General features: G+C 46.3%; 1 protein-coding gene across 8 annotated transcripts in view; it reads left to right on the top strand.

The window, feature by feature from the left end:
• kmt2cb (lysine (K)-specific methyltransferase 2Cb) overlaps positions 1 to 23,522 on the top strand; it is a 93,101-nt gene that overhangs the window by 25,430 nt on the left and 44,149 nt on the right. For 4 of the 8 annotated variants that reach the window (XM_072688449.1, XM_072688451.1, XM_072688454.1 and 1 more), the window contains exons 6-16: positions 2,106 to 2,203; positions 3,045 to 3,154; positions 5,790 to 5,952; positions 6,907 to 7,078; positions 7,800 to 7,914; positions 9,103 to 9,278; positions 10,135 to 10,430; positions 16,270 to 16,356; positions 16,493 to 17,655; positions 19,481 to 19,600; positions 22,825 to 22,941. In XM_072688449.1, coding sequence (XP_072544550.1) covers positions 2,106 to 2,203; positions 3,045 to 3,154; positions 5,790 to 5,952; positions 6,907 to 7,078; positions 7,800 to 7,914; positions 9,103 to 9,278; positions 10,135 to 10,430; positions 16,270 to 16,356; positions 16,493 to 17,655; positions 19,481 to 19,600; positions 22,825 to 22,941 — 2,617 coding nt within the window. The remainder of the gene's footprint in view (positions 1 to 2,105; positions 2,204 to 3,044; positions 3,155 to 5,789; positions 5,953 to 6,906; positions 7,079 to 7,799; positions 7,915 to 9,102; positions 9,279 to 10,134; positions 10,431 to 16,269; positions 16,357 to 16,492; positions 17,656 to 19,480; positions 19,601 to 22,824; positions 22,942 to 23,522) is intronic. The other 4 variants (XM_072688452.1, XM_072688456.1, XM_072688457.1 and 1 more) reach the window with 2 other exon arrangements.

Consider the following 23,522-nt stretch of genomic DNA (forward strand, 5'->3'; position numbering starts at 1 on the left):
TAATGCCCAACGAGCGTAGACCTGGCCGCCAGCCAACATGGCCTAGCTTTGTCATCTCCGGAGCTGCACAACCGGTCAGCGGGTTTCAGAGAGGACCAGTCAGAGAAGCCGAGGCAAAGAACGAGAGGAGCACAAAAGATCAAACGGGCGTTGCTGATATTTCGGAGCGGCTGGTGCTGCAGTCGTGGTGATTAGCGGTTTGTCGCCCCTGTGCTGCAGTAATGACCTCTGTTCTTCTGGGAAGGCTATAGTAGATGTGTAAATATTGTTGTTGTGAGGAGGTTTTGATTGCATCCCGCCACACGAGGAGAGCACCAGTGAGTTCAGGGTCATGTTGGGTGGTTTAGTTCTGTCACTCCAGCTCATCCCAAATGTATTGCATGAAGCTCCATCATCATCATCATAATCACTCCAAAGAACTCCACAGGTCAATGCTGGGGGCTTTATACCCCTCTAGCCACGCTGACCTTAGGCTCCTCCGGAGTGTCTCGTTCTGTTGGGCAGAGATTTTCTGTGGAGAGAATAGAGCTGTGTGGGCACAAATTCGTACTGGAAAAAAAGTTGATGATAAGAGTGTCCAGATACTTTTGGACATGTGGTATATTATTGCTCATTTTAGAAAAATAGCAAAGACATTACAATTCTGAAATTGATGCATGGGACAGTGCTTTCTCACTGGCCACTTTATTGGAAACACCTACTTCTGTGCTTCGTCACTGGCCACTTTATTAGAAACACCTGCCTTTTGCACTCTCACTGGCCACTTTATTAGAAACACTGGCCTTTTGCACTTTCTCACTGGCCACTTTATTAGAAACACTGGCCTTTTGCACTTTCTCACTGGCCACTTTATTAGAAACAGGATATAATAAGGCGCAAGGGGTTACGAAGATGATGACTTACTCTTTCTGAGATGAGTCATTTCTCAACAACTGGCTTATCAACCAGTGACGTCACGGCAAGCTGGAGCTCCTCGCAGCTAAATTAAAGCGCTTGTGAGTCAAAGCCTCCAGCCGCTGAATGTCAAGTGTGAATTAACACTCTCTTCTCTCACTTGGAGCTTGTGACGGAGAGCCAGCAGACGGAGCATATTCAGATGAATGCGAATGCAAAGCGCTGTCCATCAACTCCGTCTCAAAGGCCACGCCAAAGCGCTGACATTTACCGCGCTGTTTGCTTTCTGAGGCCGTGCCTCTCTTCTCCAGCAGCCGCTTCCATCTTATTAGACATTAACCTGGGACCTGCTTGGCCTGGTGTCACGGCTAATATTGTGCTCTCGGTTCTCCTCCTCCCACCGTTCCACTGTCGGCTCATCGCTGTCCGGATGAATTCCTCTTACTTGGACTGATTGTGGCGTTTGCGACATGGTTCTGGGTGCCACAGCACTTCACAAGCTTGTGTTTTTCCTTACGAAAGCCAAAATACGTCTGTCGTATTATTTGCTTTCTATGGCCACTTTATCAGAAACCCCTTCTTTGTAACTGTGCACTTATGTAGTTCAGCTGTTAGGTAGGTGTTTCTGATAAAGTGGCCAGTGAGTGGACACACAAGAATTAATGTTTTCAATGAAGTGGCCAAAAGTGGAAACGCAAAAGTAGGATTTTCCAATAAAGTGGCCAGTAAAACTATAAGGTCAGTGTTTCTAATAAAGTGGCCAGTGAGAAAACCAAGACATAGTGTTTCTAATAAAGTGGCCAAAAGTACAGGTTTCTAACGAAGTTTACAGTGGGGACACACAAGACATGGTGTTTCTAATAAAGTGGCCAAATATGGAAGCACAACAGTAGGTGTTTCCAATAAAGTGGCCAGTAAGTAAAACTAAAAGGTCAGCGTTTCTAACAAAGTGACCAGTGAGAAAACACTGCTATGGTGTTAGAAGCACAAGTGGGGTGTTTCTAATAACATGGCCAAAGGTTGAAGCACAAAAGTAGGGGTTTCTAATAAAGTGGCCAGTGAGTGGAAGAGGTACTGAGGAAAAGGCTGAGCTGCTGAGCGCAGGATAGGATCTCTGACCTTTATAGATTGTTGTTTCCTGGCTTCTTCAGCCGCCGCAGTCTTTACCTTCTGGCTCTGTTGACCTACATCTGCTTTGCTCTGTTCTGTAGTGCTGGAGCGGACGACGCTGGCAGCAGGTCCTGGGATGAGCTCCACCATGTGGGTCTGCCAGACGACATAGACGTCCAGTCTCTCTTCGACGAGTCGGGTAAGGACACGGACACTTTCCAGCTTTCCAACATTATCTGTTCACACACAGTTCATGAGCTGTGTTGCATTTTAAAGGGCTGTGTTGTTTAGAATGAACAGGCTGATGTAATTACTAGTGACTGCGTGATATTGTGCATTTGTGAACTTTGGGAGCTGCAGTGATCGCCCTCTTCCTGATAGCCAGGAACGGACCGACGTTTGAAGGGGGCATATTCTAAAAACTCCCTTTTACAGTTCAGATAGCAGAAAAACAAGCAAACCGATCATGATTTGGGTAGCTGTGAACTCAAGGTGAAGTAAATGTTAGCTAGCTAGTGCAAACAAAGACAAATGAGAATAAACTTGGAAGAGAGGCGGTTTGAAGGGGTGCGAGTGGGGCAACGAGGACTCATTATCATTTAAACGATGATCTTTGTGGTATTTTGACCGAAGGATGCTGCAGATATTTCATTAACTGCTAATATATGGAAAAGGGGTGTAATAGGTCAGCTTTAGTCATTTTCCCAATATCCTCCCCTTTAATAGCTAAAGCTAATGCTACAGACTGCCTGCAGAACATCACACCACATCACACTAAAGCATAAGGAATGGGCGGGGATAAAATATTATATGCGAAAGGGGGAGGGTATATGTCCATATCTTCATGGTTAATATGTACAGAATTCAGAACAGGATCTCTTTGCAGCTAATCTGGACTTTATGGAGCAAATGCTACTGTTTACTCCAACATGCTCAAGTTCTAGTCTACTCTAGGTTGACCTCTCTTCCCGGTCTACCCAGCGCTGGTCCATTCTACTACATGGTTTGTCCTGATCATATGTTCATATGTTTGTGCGCAGGTCAGTGTTGGGCACATCAGCATTGTGCTCTGTGGTCAGAAGGCGTGTGCCAAGCAGAGGACCAATCACTGGTCAACGTGGACAGAGCCATCCACTCAGGGAGCACAGAGGTAAGCTGCTATTGAGCAGAATCGGCGACTGAAACAGTGACTGCAGATCACGCTGTTAGTTGGGGTGAAATCGTGCCTCACTGTAGGGAAACAACGAATATAACACAGATAACCAATAATACCACCAATAATCTATTTTCCAAACCCACCAGTGAAGCTACAACACGCGTCTACCGAGTTTTATATGTGATGATGATGGTGGTAAAATCGAGAATCTCAACTAATCCAGTTTTCTTTAGGGACTACTTTCTGTAGCCGCACTACACCCTAAAGGCAGCATGTATCCCTCCACCATTTTAATGATCTGATTTTAAAAGCAGGTTCTAGAGCCCAACTCTTCTCAGAACTCTGGTAGAACAGTGTCTCAGGCATCAGGCAGCGTCTTCATTACCATTAGGTGAAGAACCTTCTGTGAGGAGCTTCTTTTTATTAGAGCTTCAGACTAGGGTCTGCTTCCCTTCACCTCCAATGTAGAACTCCAGCTCTGACTGGGGGAGGTTATCTAGAACCGAGCGTTTCACACACAACCCACCAAACCCCCACTCTGAATAACTCGCAACTGTTTAATTATTGCCTGTTTAATTATTGCCTTGTCGAATTTGTAGATATTTCTATACTGGGAGCACAGAGGGTTGTTTTTCTTGCCAGTGTTAACCTGTGGTTTTCTAAGGGAGCTTCTTAGCGCTGCTCTCTGCGGTTGTGAGTGTGTGAAGGTTTTGGAGATAAAGGTCGCCTCTGATGGGCTGGCCAGCTTGGCCGCAAAACAGAAAGGTCACGGAGCTCGACAGGGCTGCCGACGCCTGAGCCCAAACACACACACACACACACACACACACACAGCCACTCTACCGGTTTGAGATGAATCTCCTTTAACAACATCTCTGCTTTTTGACGGACCAGCACAAACCAGTAAAAGATCTTTCCTGCATCCTTGACTTCAAGCTCCTCCAGCTTGGACAATTCTTAGTTAGCTTTACGTAGCTCACAGGTTGTTGTATTCTCCACAGACTCCACTGAGGAACCCTTAACTCATGGTCATGTTCATGAAACCAGTGACATGGTGCATCATCATGCTGGAAGTGAGCCATTAGAAGATGGTCAACTCCTGAGGGTTTTAGCTTAGACTGTTGGCTGTGGCCTTCAAGCGATGATTGATTTGGTATTGACATTCCCCAGACCATTACACCACCACCGCCTCCACCAGCCTGGACTGTTCAACACAAGGCAGGTTAGGTCCATTGATTCGTGCCGAATTGATGACCAATTCTGATCCCACCATCCATGAGCCCTGAAAAACCTTTAGATTCCTCAGACCAGGCTTTTACCTTAACATTTACCTTACATTACCTGAAGCTGCTGGACCGTATCTGTAGGATTTTATGCATTGCACTGCTGCTATACGCCTGGCATGCACATGTTCCTAATAAAGTTCAATAAAACATTTTAAATAATAATTGAAATAAAGGATATGTAAAGCCTGGGAGTTGGATTCCAGCCACTTCTGTTAGTTTTCGGGTCATTAGTCCGGAGGTGTTATTAATAAATAGCTTATTCTTTCCGTTGCTGTTTTGAGGCTGAATCAGCTGCAGACTGCAGAGCAGTGGAGAGAGATCTCCGCTACGACCGGCTCTTGTGGAGAGTAATTAAGATTAGAGTGACCACTAACATGGCGGCGCAATTACAGAGCGAGTCAGGACGTCCTTGTTGTGGGCGCTGGCGTAGAACCCTCTGGATGCCGTCGTGACCACAAGGGGTTTTGGTGCTTTGCTAACTGGCCGTCTGAGTGAAGCTTGGAGGCCTGCATGTTGCAGTGGAAGCTCAGATGAACTCCATTACATGTGTTTTTGCAAATATTTGGATTCTTTTTGACTCGTGGGTATAAAGCAGCTGTCGGACACGTTCGTCTGGCAACCTCCCTTTATCCAGTAGAATTGAACAGACCGTGCCTTTAAGACTGATCTATGTAAATGAGCTTGGTTCTGTTGGGCTGCCTGTATTGGCCTCCCTTAGTAAGCAATCCAGGCTGAATCATGTTTTATATCTACAGAGCGAATGGGCGGGGCTGAATAGCTGGGTATGTTTCAGTGTGTTAAATTCAGCCCTTCATCCTACAAAAGCTTAGCCACGCCCATCCAGGCCTGCAGCAGTTTAGCCACGCCCATCCAGGCCTGCAGCAGTTTATCCCCGCCCATTCAGCCTACATCTGTTTAACCCCGCCCATTCAGCCTACAACAGGTCAGCTCGGCTGCATTCCAAAGTTATAAGGGGTATTTCAGCCTGGCTGTGTTCTGAATGAGGCACGGTGCAGAATGGCCAATCAGAGCAGATCTATTTTACATATCAATCTTAAAGGCACAGACTGTTGAATTCTAAGAGAGGAAGAGAAGCTGCAAAATGGGACTGTGTTTTATCATATTCTCCAAAACAGCAGCTTCCTTACTTTCAATAGAAGTCTGTGTACAAAGATTTTATTCCAGAACATTCTGGAGCATTCCTATTGGTCCATTCATAATTTTTTTTTTTTTTTATTACATATTAAAATGCTAGGTTCCCATAGCAATTATGTTCCCATAATTTTACTGTAATCGAATTAAACCTTCACTCTCTGTCTGTCTCTCTCTCTTTCCCCACGCAGCATTGTGCATATTGTAAGCGCCTTGGAGCATCCATCAAGTGCTGTGAGGAGGGCTGTGGCCGCTCGTACCATTACCCGTGTGCGGGGGGTGCCGGAACCTTCCAGGATTTCAGGAAGCTTTCTGTCCTCTGCACGGAGCACGTCCACCTGGCCCTCAGCAAATGTGAGAAAACACCTCAGCTGCATCCGTCGTTTCCGTCTCCACTCGAGTCTTCAGCCTTTTCCTTCAGTGATGTTTAGGCGTGGTTGGTGTTGCTGGTGAAACATTTGAGGACATTGAGATTTGACAGACGTGCTATATATTTAATGTCTTCCATTCAAGCTGTACAATGCCAGACGCCCTTTTAGAGGAACCTAAAACTGTCCTCAATGAAAAGATGACCCCAGTAAGGGGGTGTAGGCAGCCTACTCGATGAGGTGGGTCGACAGAATCAGCTTAAACCCAGAAAAGCTGTTAGAAGCTAAATCTTAATGGCTGAAGTTGAGAATGGCCGAAAGAGCAGTGCATTCATTAAGACCACAAACCTATCAGAAAGCTCATTTAACATCTGGATCAATAGGGATGTGCACGGTGTCCAAATATTTGTGGACACCCCTTCTCATGAATTAATTCAGCTACTTTAAGTTGCACTTGTTGCTGACACAGATGTGCAAATGCACACACTGACACACACAAGATCTACCAATAGAATAGGACTCTCTAGAGCAGATCAACATCATGAACCTAATGCCAGGCGAGGGCTAGAGGGGTATAAAGCTCCCCAGCATTGAGAAGCTGTGGAGCAGTGGAAGAACTGAGTTCTCTGGAATGATGGATGGTGGAGCTCCATTTAGTACTTTTAGGATGAGGTGGGGTGGTGATCATCATTTAACATCCTGACCGCGCTAACGCACTTGTTGCTGAATACAATCAAATCCTCACAGCAATTCACCTCCAAAATCTAGTAGGAAGCCTTCTTCCTTGGGCTTTATATAAAAGCTCTTGATTTCAGAAAAAAAACAATAAAAACAATGTGTCCAAATACTTTTGTCCATCTAGTGTATATGGGACCATTCTGTATCCATGCTGTCAACTGCTCTCTAACGCAGCATCTCCGTCTTTTCTTCTGCCCCACAGCTGCTGAGGAGGCCAACTGCGTGTTGTGCGACCGGACGGGGGACTTGCTGGACCAGCTGTTCTGCACCAGTTGCGGCCTGCATTACCACGGCCTGTGTCTCGACATCAGTGTGAGCCCTCTGATCAGGGCCGGCTGGCAGTGCCCGGAATGCAAAGTCTGCCAGACATGCAAGTGAGTAGCAGGGTCACAACATACACCTTATGTGCATACACACTTACACCTCAATCAAATAAGTGTAAAAGGAAAAGGTATGATTATTATTATTATTATTATTATTAATAATAATATTAAATCATTTATTTATATTTATATAGTTAGCTAGCTATTTCATATAGTTGATGTCATGCTGTAACCACCTATACACCTAATGGCAGCTTCATTTTGGAGCATTTCTATTGGTCTGTTCATCATGATTCTGATACGGTGTATATATAGATTCACATTATGGAAAAACGGAAAATTTAAATGAACAGCAACAATAAACACTAGATCTAAAAGTTTGTGGACACCCCTTCTAATGAATGGATTCAGCTAATTTAAGCTGCACCAATTACTGACACGGATGTGCAAATGCACACAAACACGCACAGCTTGTCTAGTCATTATAGGAAAGTACTAGCAATAGAATAGGACCTCACTAATGCTTTCGTCACTGAATACAGTGAAATCCTCACAGCAATGCTCCTCTAGAAAGTCGTCTTCTCTGGCAGTAGAGACAGTCACTCCAACAAAAGCAGGATCAACTCTTTAAGACAGTGAATGAGCAGGTGTCCAAATACTTTTGACATCTAGCGTGTTTTCCTGGATCCCTGACCCTATGTTATAAAGTCTACTTAGTGAAGTGCTGATCTGAGAGGGCTGCTTTGACTGACTAGTTTTTCCTCTTTCTCAGGAACCCTGGAGAGGACACGAAGATGCTGGTGTGCGACATGTGCGATAAAGGCTATCACACGTTCTGTCTGCAGCCTGTGATGGACTCCATCCCTACCAACGGCTGGAGGTGTAAGGTACGAGCCTAGCTAAGAAGGGGTGGGGGTTGTTCAGTCCAGCTTAAACTCAAAAGCGTACGACCCATTACCACAGACGGGGGATTCTGTGTGTTTCCAGAGTAACAGAACCGATTCCCAGAACTTAGTTATAAAAGGAGCTGATGGGCAGTTACTGGGTTTCGTGAATAAACGTTGGTGTGGGACACCAGTTTGACACCTGGGCACCTGCCTCTGTAATGCCCCAACTGGAGCCACACAGTATGAAAGTAGTTCCGGTTACTTTCACTTTTCCTAAGAGTTTCTCCTGTTTGCCCGGAGTCTTTAACAGAAACAGTAAATTAAAAGCTGCTGGAATTAAATAGTCTTCAGAACATTTTTTTGCAAAAATAATAACTAGTAATGTAAAATTATTTGATTTCAGTAATCTTAAGTACAGCATCAGTGTACAGTTACTCAAGTATGCCCTGCTTCCTTTAATGAAGAATTTTAAGGATTGTATGAAATGTTTATTAAACAGCTGCCATTTGATATCTATTATAAGCAACATAATTATGATATTACTGCTCATGAAAACTGATTAAGATCTATAATTTATATTTTTATATTTAATGTTAGTATACATTTATTTAATACTTTAATTCAGCTTAATACTATTTAATTATTGGTGCATTATTTATTGAATTAATATTTTTGTATTATTATTTACTATTTTGTTTATTTTTCACCTATATTTAAGTTTAATAGTAATTATTGGAAAGTATTGGAAATATTACAGTGTAAATTAGTGTTATTTAATATTATCTACTATTTTGTCCTTTTGAATAAATTATAATTATGTTTAAATATATACACATTCATATTTTTGTCTCAAAAGAAAAGCAGCTCAGGCGCTGCTGCTCTCTGTTCTCCACCTCATGGATTAGGTTCTCCTCGTTCGTATTTGCCGAGTTTAGCTGTGTTCTGGTGAGAGGCAGTGAGATTCTTCAGCGCAGGGTGTATGTTGAGGTGGAGCTTGCTGCAGCTGGCTTGGTTGTTTGTAATGGGAGCTGTGGTTTTGTAGGGCAGAGTTACCTCTCTCTAACTCGGTCGTTACCTTTTTGAAGGTTGCTGGTTGTTGCTAGGTTACAGGTGAACAGGATGCACTGATGCAGGGCCGGGTGAGTGTAGATGGCGTGGCTGATCGCGTGTGTGTGTGCTGTGTTTCAGAACTGCCGGGTGTGTGTCCAGTGCGGCACGCGGAGCAGCGGCCAGTGGCATCACAACAGTCTGCTGTGTGAGAACTGTGCCGGTCAGCAGGGTCCAGCCCAGCTCTGCTCTCTGTGCACCAGCAGCCTGGACCCTGAAGTCCACAAAGACCTGCTCTCCTGCCAGCACTGCAAAAGGTAAAACACACCCCTCTCTCTTACTCCCTCACACACACACACACACACACACACACACACACACACACACACACACACACACACACACACACACTGCACCATTCAACTCTGATTGGGTATACTGTTTGGCCGCCCACCGCTCCCTCAGTGACTCTAAAGAGTCTTTAGAAGTTCTTCCATGGATGTTTTTCCTAATTATGTCCACTGGGATTCAAACATCCTTGTCCGGATTTTTTGGAGATCAGAAATGCTTTAAATATGTATTTCAGATTTATTGTAGCGTTCTTTTCTTTGTTGCACCACTCCGACATGTCAGGTGATCCTGAGACACAAAATTATAATTATATAATCATTATTATATATTAATTATTTTATATAATAATTAGCCTTTTTCTTATTTCTTATTATTTTTAAAATAATTAAAGCTTTTTTCTTTACATTTTTCAAAACATTTTTGATATGATAAAATTATTATTAAGATTATTATTATTAATAAATATATTTTGTATATGGTATACTGATGTATTTATTTTATCTGACGTTTGGCTGGGCAGGACTGTAGTAATACAAATTTATTATTAATGTAGTTATTATTAAATGTAAACATGTTAAGTTAAAAACAATCACTATGTATGTAATATTTTGTAATAATAATGTTATTTTTTTATTTTGTTTGTTTTTATATTTATTTACTTTCCTCCATGTTTTGATTTTTTTTTAGGTTAGCACATATTATATAGTTACTTACTGTTACTTGTTTTTCAGATGCAGTAAACAATTGTTGTTGTTGTTGTTGTTGCTGGTTTATTTATTTTCCCTCCTACTTACTTTCCTCCTTCCTCTTTTGGTTCTCCAGGTGGATCCATCTGGAGTGTGAGCGGCAGGTGGAAGGTCATGTGGAGGTCCAGGCTGGAGAGGATTACGTTTGTTCAGTGTGTAAACATGCTGGCTTTGAGCCAGGCCCGGTGCACATGGACGTAGAGCCGCTGCAGGAGGAGGTGGAAACGCACATGGAGGTGGAGGACCACGCACAGCCGGCTCCGACAGAAGCACCGGAGTCCGAACCTGCTCAGGTTCAGGTTCACAACACGGAATCAGCCCAGACCTCCGGCAAACCAGAGGTGCTGGAAGCGGCAGAGCAGCAGCAGTCTGGTAAGATCTTCTGAATGAAGAGGAACTGGGCTTCTTTAGGTGTTTGGCTCTTTGTGGTGGATTTTGTTGAGCTCTTTTCTGTGTTACATCACCTCCTAAATGATTCCCAACAAGTTCTTGAGAATCTTGACGGACAGATTGTAGTGTCCCAGCAGTCTACAACTCTCATTTCCACCATCCTGCATGTTGGAGAGATGATACTATTCTCAAGAAACCATTGACTGCACTGACTGGTTTCACTGGTTCTACTGTTTTTTTTAACTAAATAGGAGTTTAGTCCACAGCAGTGGAAGATGATTCTGAGGTTCACCAGTCGAGCCCTCGTGTGGAGTCTCCTCTCCTGAAATCTGTTCAGACTTTGCTGCATTAAAGTTAAGAGTTTTGCAGCCTCGACTTTGTTTATTGGGCCATTATCATTTAATGAATATGGAGATTGCTGCTGAGGGTGCCCAGGGGTCAGTGAACTGCCTCACTCTCAGCTGGGTTCCTCAGCTCTCTGAGCCGGAGAGGGCTGGGGGGGGGGGGGGGGGGGGGATTAGCATTTTGTGCTTTTTCAGCCTGGTGGAGGGAGTCTCTAATCATCCTCAGAGATTCGGTGCCACTAACCAGAGAGGAGGTGGAGGGAAAGTTTTTGTAGATGTGTTGCTGGTAGAGGCTTATTGCTTCTATTGGCTTCTGTATTTCCATAATATACCAGCCATGTGTTCACCGACTAAAGGCCACAAGATAGGGCTGGGCTATATGTTTTAAAAATATATTTTTTAGCATAAGTGGTGATAAATCTACTTTTTTGGTGTAAAATGACAAAATTAGGAATGTTATTGTCCAATTTTTCCTTTGAATGTTGGATTGCAGTCTGATCTGAGTTATCTAAGATAACTCGGCTACATAAACAGGTCAGATATCGTAGATTTATTTTCTTTTTTTTGTTTGTTTTTGTTTGTGATTTTTTTAGAATTTATGCCCATTTTGCTTCCCAATTTGGACTGCCATTTACCCAACACATATGCAACCACAAAAAAAGCCCCCTCCAATGCGTGTCAAGCCGAGTCGCTCATTTTCCAAACTGCTGCTGATGCAACAGCACTGGGCAACAACGTGCCTGGGAGGAAACGCCGCACACCCGGCTCCAACCATAAGCCATGTTGCTTGCTGCCTTCAGCAGCCGGAGTCTGAGAGAGCTCAATTTGCCATGCTCTCTCCAGGTGGGTAGATGGCGCTCTCTCTATCCTCTCATCACTCTTAAAGCGATGCTGGCCGGCACAGGCGTCTGTTAGCCGGTGTGGTGGAGCTTGGGACATGCTGCTTTCCCCTGAGTGTGTCGGCTGCAGTTTGAAGAGAGGCGGTGGCTGATTGGGTTACCATGGGGTTAACCAAGGGGTTACCATGGTTACCACTTACTTTAATGTTCCATATAAAAACATCTCATGATTGTATAGAACCTTTTAAAGGTCTATAAAGAACCTTCACTGGATATAAAGCCAGTTTGACCTGTCAGGACATGCTTGGTGTTTGACGTGTGCTTCTTCAGTTTACAACAGGAGACGCTAGGCTAACATTGCTAACAGACACTGGATTTAGACTGTCACCAATCACCCAATAAAACTCTCTTCCTTTTCAAGGTCGGGCCGTTGTCCGGGTTCTTCTGTATTAAATGAGCTGGATGTCGCAGTGGGAATTCTCAGTGTTTTCCGATTTAGTATTCCTCCTCTACCTCAGTCTGCCTCGCAGCTTTAGGGTGGAGTACTCCTCCTCGGCGTAGGCAGGTGGATGCACCTGGGTGTTAAGTGATCTGTCGCAGTGATTATCAGCAGAGAGCGACTCCTTTGAATGAATCCAGCGAGGGATCGAGACGGGAGAGTTTCAAGTCTCCAGCCAGCCTTCTGTGACTCATAATAAGCCTTATGTGGCTGCCAGACTCCGCGGAACGTGGAAGTTCGTCCTTAATGAACTGCTGTCCTCACCTGCCTTAATGTCGGCTCTCCGTGTGAAGTTTCCGTTCTGTTTGTAGTGCGGGATGAAGGTGTGGTCTCCGGCGTTTGGAGAGAGACCAAAGCGGAGACGGCGAGCTCCCTTTCTTTGCCGTCCCTCGCTTCACAATGATCATACGGGCTCCGTGGACTCCTTGTGTTCGGGGAGCCAGATGGTGCCACATTAGAAGCGGACTAAAGCGGGGTTCTTCTCTTTGTGTCTCCGCTGTGATGGAAGTGGCATGAAAGCAGCGCGACGGCAGTCTTTCCTCCAGGGGGAGTTGGATGATTTGTTAAGGATGAAGGGCTGGAATCGCATCTAGGGCTGCCTGATATCTCCTGATGCGGTACTCGTTACGATACACGTGTCAGGAAAAGTACGGAAGTTCTGACGACAACAATAACCGTTAACTTCAACCCCCAGCTTTCTGTGGACCAGCTCCACTCGTGTTGGTGTGTAAGGCTTAATAGAAGGCCTAGCGTTTCTCGGTTCAGCTCCATTGGTCCACATTTTTCACACGTCGTCATGCGGATCTCAGTTATGCATTCTGCTCCAGTACTGCCTTGTGATCCCTCCATTGAGCATAGCCCGCCGAACAGTCGGTGAGTGGCCGCACGCTCTGGCCTTGTGGGAGTGAGTTTCCCCTCAAGCTTTTAACAACATAATTCACAGCAGTGCAGATTTCCAGACCGAGGTTAGAGCATTGGCCTCAACTCGCTCTGAAGACGAGGCCGACTCGTTGCTGGCAAAGCTGCATGTGACTGAGAGTGTTTGGCGCTCAGTTTGAAGGCAGTGAGCAGGTTATATCACGTTTTGTTAACCCTTAGAAGTCAGCGTTAGTTTCATGTTTGTATTTTTCTATATTTAAATTTGATTTAAAAAAAAAATCTAACATACTTCACATCCTTGCCCTAATTATTATTTTTTTGCCAGAAAACAAAAACACTAAATGCCGATTGAATATGAATTCTCTTCTTTGCATAATTAGGTACTACAGATGTTCAGTCGCCACAAGCAAGTCCGAGTCTATTCTCGAGTGTCTGGGGTCTGAGTCTGAGGTGACTGAGTCTCTGAGGAGGGAGTCTGAGTTTTTGAGTTTCTGGGGTTTGCATGTCTTTGGATGCCAGTCTGAGTCAAATGGGTAGTCTAACTGTGAGTCTGAGCAGAGTCTCTGGAGTCTCTGGAGTTCAATCTTGAATGTCTGGGTGTGAGTCTCGGACGAGTCTCAGGTCTCTTAGGTTTAGTCTCTGGGTGTGAATCTGAGCCTAGTTTTACATAAACAGGTCTGAGCTGAGTCTCAAGTGTCTGGGGTTCAGTCTTGAGTCTCTGGGTGTGAGTCTTAGCCGAGTCTTAGGGGTGCAGGTCTGAGTTCAGTCTCTGCAGTGGCAATTTGAGTAAAGGCTTCAGCCTCTGGATGCAGGTGCAGGTTGAGTCTCAAGTCTCTGGTTTTTGTGTCCAACTAGAGTCGAGATTTTAGGGTGGAAGTCTGAGTCCAGTCTGGGATCTCTTGATTCTCTGGCTCGGCGTCCGAGTCGAATATGGAGTTTGTGGGGTGCGAGTCTACTACTGTTATTAACTGCAAACATTGCATCATGCAAACCCCAGACTAAAGCCCCTCAACATGGGACTTGAGTGTGCCTCGAGTCCGAGATGCTGCCTCGGTTCTCTGTTACGATGTTAATGATCAGTACGTTTAAATAGCAGAGCAGTAATAACTCCAGTGACTTGACTTTAGGCTACGCAGAGTTAATAATGAAGGCACGATGCTGATGTAGAAGTCATGTTTCTCCATCACAGCTTGACCGGGAATCAGACGAGGCATGGGTTATGCTTAGCCCTGGTTTGTTTATGGTCATCAGGTGGCTCAATACTGCCCTGTGATGAAGCGCCTTCGGTGGTTACTTCAAGGCTTCATCCTGTTGCTCTTTGATCTTCACGTTAATTCTTAGCAGGGCTTAATTCAGCCAAGACCCACCGGCAGGGGCCAGTCCTGTTTACTCCGAAAGATGGCTGCCCACTGCACCACCAGCCCTGCCTCCCTCAACCTCCCTTTCTCTCAGGAGATCGCCGGCTTGCTACGAAAAAGCATTCGGCCTTGCAGCGTGCCTTCTTTTATAGATTTCACACAGGCTTCAAAAATTCAGCAGAGCAGCCAACGCAGATAGATCAGTATGGCTCCAGACTGCTGTGCAGAGGGAGGTGGATGTGTTGTCCACTTAAGGCAGTTTTATGTAGCATATTACCTTTAAAATAGCAGCTTCAGAATCATGCTGTTGCTCCACTGACCTGAAATAGGGACAGCAGCATCACTATTGATGCTAATCCAGGCTCGACATGCTGATGGCTGCGCTCTGTAACTCTGGGCAAGTGGGCTGGAAAACGCTCAAGTCATATTTAGCCCCAGAAACACTGATCAGCCCATCTCTAGCGTAGAACACGCCCCCTTTAGTCGGACTGACTGGTAAAACATGGCTGCAGCGTTAATTAGGGAGACGGCCAAACCAGGAATTAAACTACGGTAATTGGATAAAGGCAGTTGGCTTTGACGGCAAATTATTCAAGCTGCCATTGGTCCATTGACATTGATGAGGAACATCACACAAATCACACCCGTTTAGAGGATAAAGCCTCATATCTGAGAGCACAGAGTCCAGTGGACGGCCTTGGAGGGTGTTTTCCACTGTTTTCAGGCTCATTTATTAGACTGGCTCATCCAGGTTTGCTTACTTTTCCTTTTAGCGTGTTGCTAAATTTGCAGCTACAGTGGGCTTGTGTTTTTCCCACCTGTTTTCAGAGCGGGATTTTACCAGTCAGTGAGCTTCCTCACGTTTTCGGTGCTGGGAGTCCAGCTTAGTTGGAAGTATTTTAGTACAGTTGGATGACTGCTGGCCGCAGCGCCACCCTCCCCCTGTGACGTCACGCGCATACCCTTTAGATTTCAATAGCAGTATGCATGCATCAGAAAAGGAAAGAGTGGTATTGTGCCACCTCTAGAGCCAACCAGTCGCCCAGTCCTGATTGTTGTGGGGGTTTGGTAGAACAGACGGACTCCCAGCGATCGGCCTCGTTGTTTTTGTTCGCTAATAAAGAATGCATTACGCAAGCGGCCGAGAGAATCATCATCCCAGGCCTGTGTGCTGCCCCTGTTTAAACAGAGCGACGACTGAATCAGACTTTTCCCCCTCTGTTTGCTTAGTTACACAACCCCTCTACGAGGCAGACAAAGAAACCTGCGGTCTAATTACTTTATATAGGGCTAAGCTAATATCGGCAGCACTGTGCTAATATTTAGCTGTGAAATCCTTTGTGGGTTTTTTTTTTTTTTTTTTTTTTTTTTTTTTTTTTGTTCCAGCTGATTATATGAACCTTTATTCAGCTTTATTTGATATATGCCAATAACTGGTCCAGTAATAGAACAAGGTCTTTTTAAGGTGTTTGTCTAGGAAATTGTTGCTCCTGGCTTGTGTCTAGCGTGAGGGACCTCCGTTATCAGCAGCTGGAGCATCTTAAAGCAAAGCCCTGGTGTGGTCAGAGTCACTGAAGCTAGGAAGTGCGTATGTGTACGCCAGCTAGAACGAAGAAGTTCTTAAATATGCACAGATAAAAAGACCATATTTCATCAGCGGTGAGCCCGCGGGGCTGCATGTGATTACTTTGTTGTACGGCCTAATCTAGTTTCCCCCTCTCGCTGCTTTATCTTCCACTAATGCAGACGTATACACTCTCCCTCATTGCCTCATTGGGTTTCTTCAAAACCCAATTGTGCCAATTTCCAAACGCTGTAATCATTTCCACTTGTGCTTGCTTTATGTTATGTAAGCAGGGGGCTGTGTTCTTGCCCTGACTCTGGATATGTCTTCTCTTCCAGAAGGAGGCACTGACACGGGCAGTGAAAAAGCCCAAGAAGTGGCCAGCGAAGCTCCACCAGATGGACCCACGGGTGAAGAAATTCCAGGTACTTTTCCGTTGTCTGATGGTGGAGGTCTAGCTCATTTCAGTCTCTCTCCTCGTTCAGAGCCTCAGTCTAAATTGACCAAAATGTCTGGGAAAGCGTAACAGAACATAACTGACCATATTTTTCTTACGTCTAGCCACCCAGCCTCCCCAGGACATGAAGCCAGGCAGTAGTCCAGAAACTCCTCAGCAAAAGCCAGATCCACCCCCTGAGCCTCCACAAGTCCAGGGTTTCACGCCAGCCACTCAAGCAGAGCTGCCTCAGGAGACCCCCTCGCCGATTGACCCGGACCAAACCGCTTCTCTTCGAGCGGAGGAACACAAACCAAGTCCAGAGGAGCAGAAATCCATCGCCTCACCCACCAAAGAGCTCCCATCAGCCTCTGAACCTTCAACGGAGGAGCCCATGGAAGTATCGTCCTCCGAAATCCCAGAAGCCTCTGCGGAGGCTGAATCAAATTCTGCTAACCCTGTGCCAAAGGTGGACAAGGCGAATGTGGGCCTCACTATGGAGCAACATGAAAGAGCCACTGAGGGCCTTGTGGTGGAGCTGTGTGAGAAAGAAGCTGCAGGCCTCACGGTGAAGCAGCTTGAGATTCCAACTGAGGGCCTCAGTGTAGAGGAGCAGCCTCAGGGAGCCACCGAGGGCAGCACACTCAAGCAGCATGAGAGGAGCGTGGCTGAGGAGCAGCCTGACGGAGTCATGGATGTTCTTAAAGCGGAGCATCCTGAAAGAGCCCCCGAGGGCCTCATGGTGAAGCAGCCTGAAAAGTCCACGGAGAGGCTCGCGATGGAGCAGCCTAAGAAAACCACTGAGGACCTCACTTTGGAGCAGCATAAGAAAGGATCCAGTGAGGGTCCTGTGGTGGAACAGCAAAAGAGAGCCACTGAGGACACTTCGGTGGAGCAACATAAAAGAGCCACTCCGAACATCACGGTGGAGCTGCATAGGAGAGCCACTGAAAGTCTTAAGGTGGAGGAGTGTGAAAGAGCCTTCGCCGGTCTTACGGAGGAGATGGACGTCAGCATGGACGGTGAGCGAAGCTTGGCAAAGCTGAGCTCGCTGGTGGAAGAGAGGACCTCACTAAAGCCATTGCCAGTTAGGCAGCCGGAGAGTTTGCCCTCCTCTGGCCAGCCTACAATCAGCCCCCAAAGCCACTCTGGACCAGGAGAAACTCATATCAACGTGCCTTCAGCAACCTTCATACCGTTCACGCCCAAAATCGGCATGGGCAAACCTGCCATCTCCAAGAGGAAGTTCTCACCTGGGAGGCCGAGGGTGAAGCAGGTAGGACCGAAGGTATTGGTGGATTATGGTTGGAATGGATGTTCTGGGATCTCGAGTGAGCCTGAAAAGACCCCCGTTGCTTAGCCTGTGGCGAGGTTACAAAGCAGGGGTTAGTTGAAGATGATACCTTAGGGCATTTGAAGCTTTTCTGAGGGCCTCACAAAGATTTTTCTCAGCAGGTTGTAGTTGAGAAAGTGCCACACAATGACTCAGCATTTACATCTCGGTCTGCTGTTAAGACCACCCTCAAGATTCAGCTCCTGACCCTGAGATTTACACTGATGCTTCAGATTTGCCATGCCTGTTCTCATACACAGCCCTTCAGTTTGCTCACCACCCCTCTACCTCTGTTCACACTTTTTAGGTTTCATTATATGTACTAGATCTGAATCTAGCTGTAAAAAGAACGTTGTTTACTGGCTGAAGAACTGGGAACGTCTCCGTATGTTAGAGGCTGTTTATTAGCCTTCTGTAGCTAAGCTCTTGGTTTGCGTCCGTTTAACCACTCGCCTCTCCTACATCGGTTAGACAAGTGTAGTGAGGGGAGAGCAGATCCCTTTGCTGTCTTGCATGCTGCATCTTCCCAAAGCCTCTTGGGCTGCTGCTGCTGACATAATCACCTGTTGACTGCGTTTCCGTTGCGACTGAGGCCGCTGAGGTTGACACCTTTTGTGTGCGCAGCGCTGAGGCTCAGCGGAAAGAGCCGCTGCTGACAGGGTTGCAGGGTTTTGTGGATTTTTTTTTATTTTTTTTTATTTATTTTTTTTTTAGTGGAGTGACAGACCAAGTTTTCTCCTTGCCTGCAAAGGAGCTGAGCAGCCGAGGCATGTCTGCTGTCTGGAGTTTAAATCTTTGGCTCTGCCAAACTTCATGCGGGACTGTTTTCATCCCTGTCCATCCTTATCCACACCCACCCATGCCAAACCATGCCCACACCTACCTGTACTTATCCTTATCCAAGCCCACCCATAGTTACACTCATCCCCATCATTTCTACCCATACCCACCGATATCACATCCTCCCCCTTCCTATCCCACCAACCAATACCCATTCATACCCACTCCTACCAATCCATGCCCTTCAGCACCCATACGTACCCGTACCGATTCCCAACCGCACCTTTCCATACCTACCTATACTCATCCCTTATCCATCCCCTTTCATACCCGCCCATACTTATCCTCATCTGTAGCCACCCATACAATCCCCATCCACACCTACCCCTACTTAATCCCCATTGATACCTATACCTCTCCCCATCCATACCCAATCATACTTACTCATACCTATCCCCCTCTATACCCACCCCCAACCATACCTATCCATACTCATCATATCCCTCCCCATCCCAATCCCCAATACTCCTCACCCACACCCCGTCCATCCCCACCCATCTCCATACCTATCTCAGGCTTTATCGTTGTTGGCTAGACCAGCCTCAGAGCTCCAGCGCAGATCTAAAGACGCAGTCTTCAGACACCAGCGACGTCTCGGCAGATTGACTGCATGTGGGAAGGGAATAGGAAAAAACTGTGTAAACTGTTCTTATAATTGCACAGTGCGTCCCAGCTTCTGCGACACGTCCATCATCCTCAGTCAAGCTTCATCCGTGTGTGTGTGCGTGCGCGCGCATTAACTTCAGCTCTCTGTTTAACCATGATTTTCTGTGTATGCATGTATCTGTATGCCTTTCTTTGATGGCTTTTCTTTTAAGTTGTTGCATGTTGTTGTCGCCCATATCCTCCCTCTCTCTCTCTCTCTCTCTCTCTCTCTCTCTCTCTCTCCCTCACCCCACTCTCTCTCTCTCTCTCTCTCTCTAACCCACCCCTGCCTCAGGGAGTATGGAGCACCTCTTCTAGACTGAGCTCCCCCTCCTGGTCCCCGGCCCAGGCTGAGGGTTGGGACGGCCCAAAGAGCAGGCAGTTCCCCAACCCAGCTGCATGGAGCATCCGCGTGGTAACTACATCTACAACTCCTCACTCAGACTCCACGGGAGTCCACCTGAACGGCCCTAAGCCTCAGAGAGTAGCTCCATGTTTCTACGGCACAAGTCATAAGTTTGGACACAGCTGACCAAACTCTTAGTGGCCCAGCTGTCTAAGCGTTCATTCTCTGGGTGGGTAGGATGGCACTTTCTTTTTGGCCCTTCCTCTCCCCACCCATGCTAGCCAATGTGGATCTCTTTATGTGGTTGTGCAGAGGTGGCAAATTCACAAAACATGCAAGTTATACATACATCTGACCTGCCTTGACCAACAACAATGACTATTTTTTCAAGGCTTCGTATGTCAATAGAAAGCCACAAAAACAAGCTGTATTATCATCCAGAGTTTGTCACAGAAATTCTTATTCTAGTTTACTAACTGCTGAAAATATTGTAGTAAATTCCTCAATAATGAAATGTTGTCCAGGCAGTTCATGGATTCTTACTCCCTGGACCTCCCTGGACCTAAATTTACCACCACTGGTGCCACCAAATCTTCTCCAGCCTTGTTGGAAAGCATCAACTCGTGTCCAAACTTTCGACTGGTGCCGTCCCTCATTAGCGACTCCCTGACCTGACTTTGGACAACGTTAGCACAATGACTTGAGCACGCTGACGTTTGCTGACCGCGACTAACTCAGGCCTAAGCTCACGTGAGGGAAGTGCTGAGATATGCATGGCACGCTCTGGGCCTTGGCCTCGGTTGGGCTAACAAATGAGTGAGCTCTGGACGTCTTCACGTAGCGCGCCGCCGGGCAGCTGTGTCGAGCGTGGCAGAGGTCGGAGGTCGCGCGGCAGCCGTGTCTGCTCTGTTAGGGCTCAGTGTGGGTGCGTGGCGCCATCTGTTACCGGGCCGTCCAGAGCCGGGCGCCAGGCCAAACCAGCTCTAACTGCATTATCACCTCTGACTCGTCTAGCACGCGGGAGACCGTTCCCCTCTGTGGGATTACACTCCGAACTGGAGAGACTGGGGGGGAGGAGGGGGGGGTTAATGTAGTCCTGGATAAAATCTCGGATTGTTTGGGGGCAGAGGGGGCAGGTCAAGTAACCCTTGTGGTAGTGGTGATGGTGGTATGGTGGTGATATAACTATGCTGCATATTCACTGCTAAGGAAATATGTGCTGTGATGAGTTTTGAGGAAAGCCGTAGGAGCAGGAGAGGTCAGTAACGAGTGTGAGAGAGGGAGAGGAAGGATGAGAGGAGCAGATGGAAAGGCGGTGTGAGCCAGAGAGGAAGGGAGAAATGCTCTCCCTCACCTCCTCTCTGATTTGCAGTGCTTTGTAATCCAGCAGTGTTGAGAGAGGAGGAGGAGGGAAGGGGAGGGGAGTTCTAGCAAACACTTTTCAGTGGAATGAGCAGGCGGGAACGCGCCGACAGCCTAATAGATTTCAGATCACCTCTCAGCGCTTCTGCCAGACCTCCGTCGTTAGCCCCGCAGCCCTGTTTTTTCTTTTTTTTTTTGCGCCTGCAGCTGTCCAAAGCCCCGTCTCTGCCGGACGTGGCCTGCTATTGACCGCGGCAGGTTAATTTGAAGGCCGTTAGCAGTTGTTTTGGTCTGTTGCGCAGCGACGGCTGCGGCGGACGCGGCCAGGTGGGCCTCGAGTCAAATTTAAATCCGAATAAAAATAAACAAATCTAAAGAAAGCGAAACCTCTGTTCCTCGCTTCCTTTTCGCAGTCATTTCGCAGAGGTTCATGGACGTAGCTGCAGTACCACAGGAGCTGCGGTGGGTAACCACAGGGCCTCGCAGGGTTTCAGTTCAGCCGAGTGAAGTGAGCGACTTCTGCACCATCACGTCATCGCCGTCATCACCACCATCATCCTGTTGTTTTATTTACTCCCTAGCTTTTAAAATCATGTCGTCTCACCACTCGCAGACACTTTGATTATGGTGCGGGTTTAAGATTGATTGATTGTTCGATCGAGTGACTGAAGGTTTTCTTCTGGCCTTAAAGGAACAGTTCAGATAGGAGTGTCAGATTTACTCATCCGAGATCTGGTCAGTCAGCCCACGCTGCAAAACAGTGATTTGACCCCAGATTGAGGAATATGGCATTCATTGACTGAATCTCAGAGGAATTTACTTGGTATACTGAGGTATACTGTTTTAATTTTAATAGTACCCCAAAGATAATGGGCAATAGGCTAAGGGAGCTATAGAATTTTAAACCAGTAAAACCAGTGGATTTAGACCTAAATATCTACATAAATATCTTATTTAGAGCCAGCTGTAGGAATATTATACAATTATTTAGCAAATGTCCGGTGTTCTGACTTGTTTTAAGTAATTTGATCTTTTTTATTATTATTATTATTATTATTTTGCTTATCTGTTAAAATAACTTCTTTCTAATGAGAAATCAAATAAGAGACTACGGCCCAGTTCGCACCTGGCGCTAAAATGCGTCTTGGGTGGTCCGATCACAGATGAGTACCAAAACACATAGCCATTCACACATCATTCCTCCCTGCTGGAGGAGGGGAGGGAGGGGCACAGCGAACAATAATAATTAATTAATCCAGGCGAGGTACGTAGTGTCGCATGTGCTTCAGCCACGAGTGTTGCCTTTGTCCATTAGTTCATTTATTATAGCCTGCCCAGCTAACTCGTGCGGGCGGTGCGGCCCTGCAGTCATTACGCCTGTTCCTGCTGGGTCGCACTAATCAAATTTGAGATATTTAAACAAATTTTAAGCAGTGAAGAAATTTTGTTTCTTTTTTATTAGTTGTTGTATCCATGTGTGTTCAGTTTCGCCCTAATAGCGCAAAACCGTGAGATTTTATTTATTTATTTATTTATTTATTTATTTTAAAGTTCTGCTAAACGCTCAGCATTGTGTAACTAGCAACAGTAGGCTAGCACACAAACACTCCTGAAGGACCCCCGCTGGTTTCACGTCCGCCTGATTTAAACTGAACCCGCTCGCTTCTGCCGACAAACTCCAAACGTCATTATGGAGGAGAGACCGAAGTTCGAAGGTCTTTTAGATCTCAGATGGGAGAGGTCACTCTCGTTTACTTAAAACAAGCAAAGAAAGGCTCGAAACGTAAGGAATCAAACTTCAGACAATTGATTTTGTTCCTGACTTTCTTCCTCACGGTTAACCCCTCATATTCCACTGCTAAACCCTGACCCTCAGCAGTGGCCTGGAGCAACAGTTAACATTAGCCTCTCCGCTGTTTTTCCCCCCGCAGGGCCGTGGGTCAGGCTTCCCCGGGCGGAGAAGGCCCAGAGGGGCGGGGCTTACGGGGCGAGGGGGGCGAGGCCGCTCCAGGATGAAGAATGGAGTCAGTCCCCTGCCCACCCCAGGGGTATGTACCTCAGAAATAAATATATTATATTATATATACACACTGTGTGCAGAATTATTAGGCAAATGAGTATTTTGATCACATCATCCTTTTTATACATGTTGTCCTTCTCCAAGCTCTGTAGGCTTGAAAGCCAACTACCAATCAAGTAAATCAGGTGATGTGCATCTCTGTACTGAGAAGGGGTGTGGTCTAATGACATCAACACCCTATATAAGGTGTGCTTAATTATTAGGCAACTTCCTTTCCTTTGGCAAAATGGGTCAGAAGAGAGATTTGACGGACTGAAAAGTCAAAAATTGTGAGATGTCTTGCAGAGGGATGCAGCAGTCTTGAAATTGCCAAACTTTTGAAGCGTGATCACCGAACAATCAAGCGTTTCATGGCAAATAGCCAACAGGGTCGCAAGAAACATGTTGGGGGGGGGAAAAAAGCCGCAAAATAACTGCCCATGAATTGAGGAAAATCAAGCGTGACGCTGCCAAGATGCCATTTGCCACCAGTTTTGCCATATTTCAGAGCTGCAGCGTTACTGGAGTATCAAAAAGCACAAGGTGTGCGATACTCCGGGACATGGCCAA

Source organism: Salminus brasiliensis, chromosome 9 (assembly GCF_030463535.1).
Source record: "Salminus brasiliensis chromosome 9, fSalBra1.hap2, whole genome shotgun sequence".
NCBI classification, from domain to species: Eukaryota; Metazoa; Chordata; class Actinopteri; order Characiformes; family Bryconidae; genus Salminus; species Salminus brasiliensis.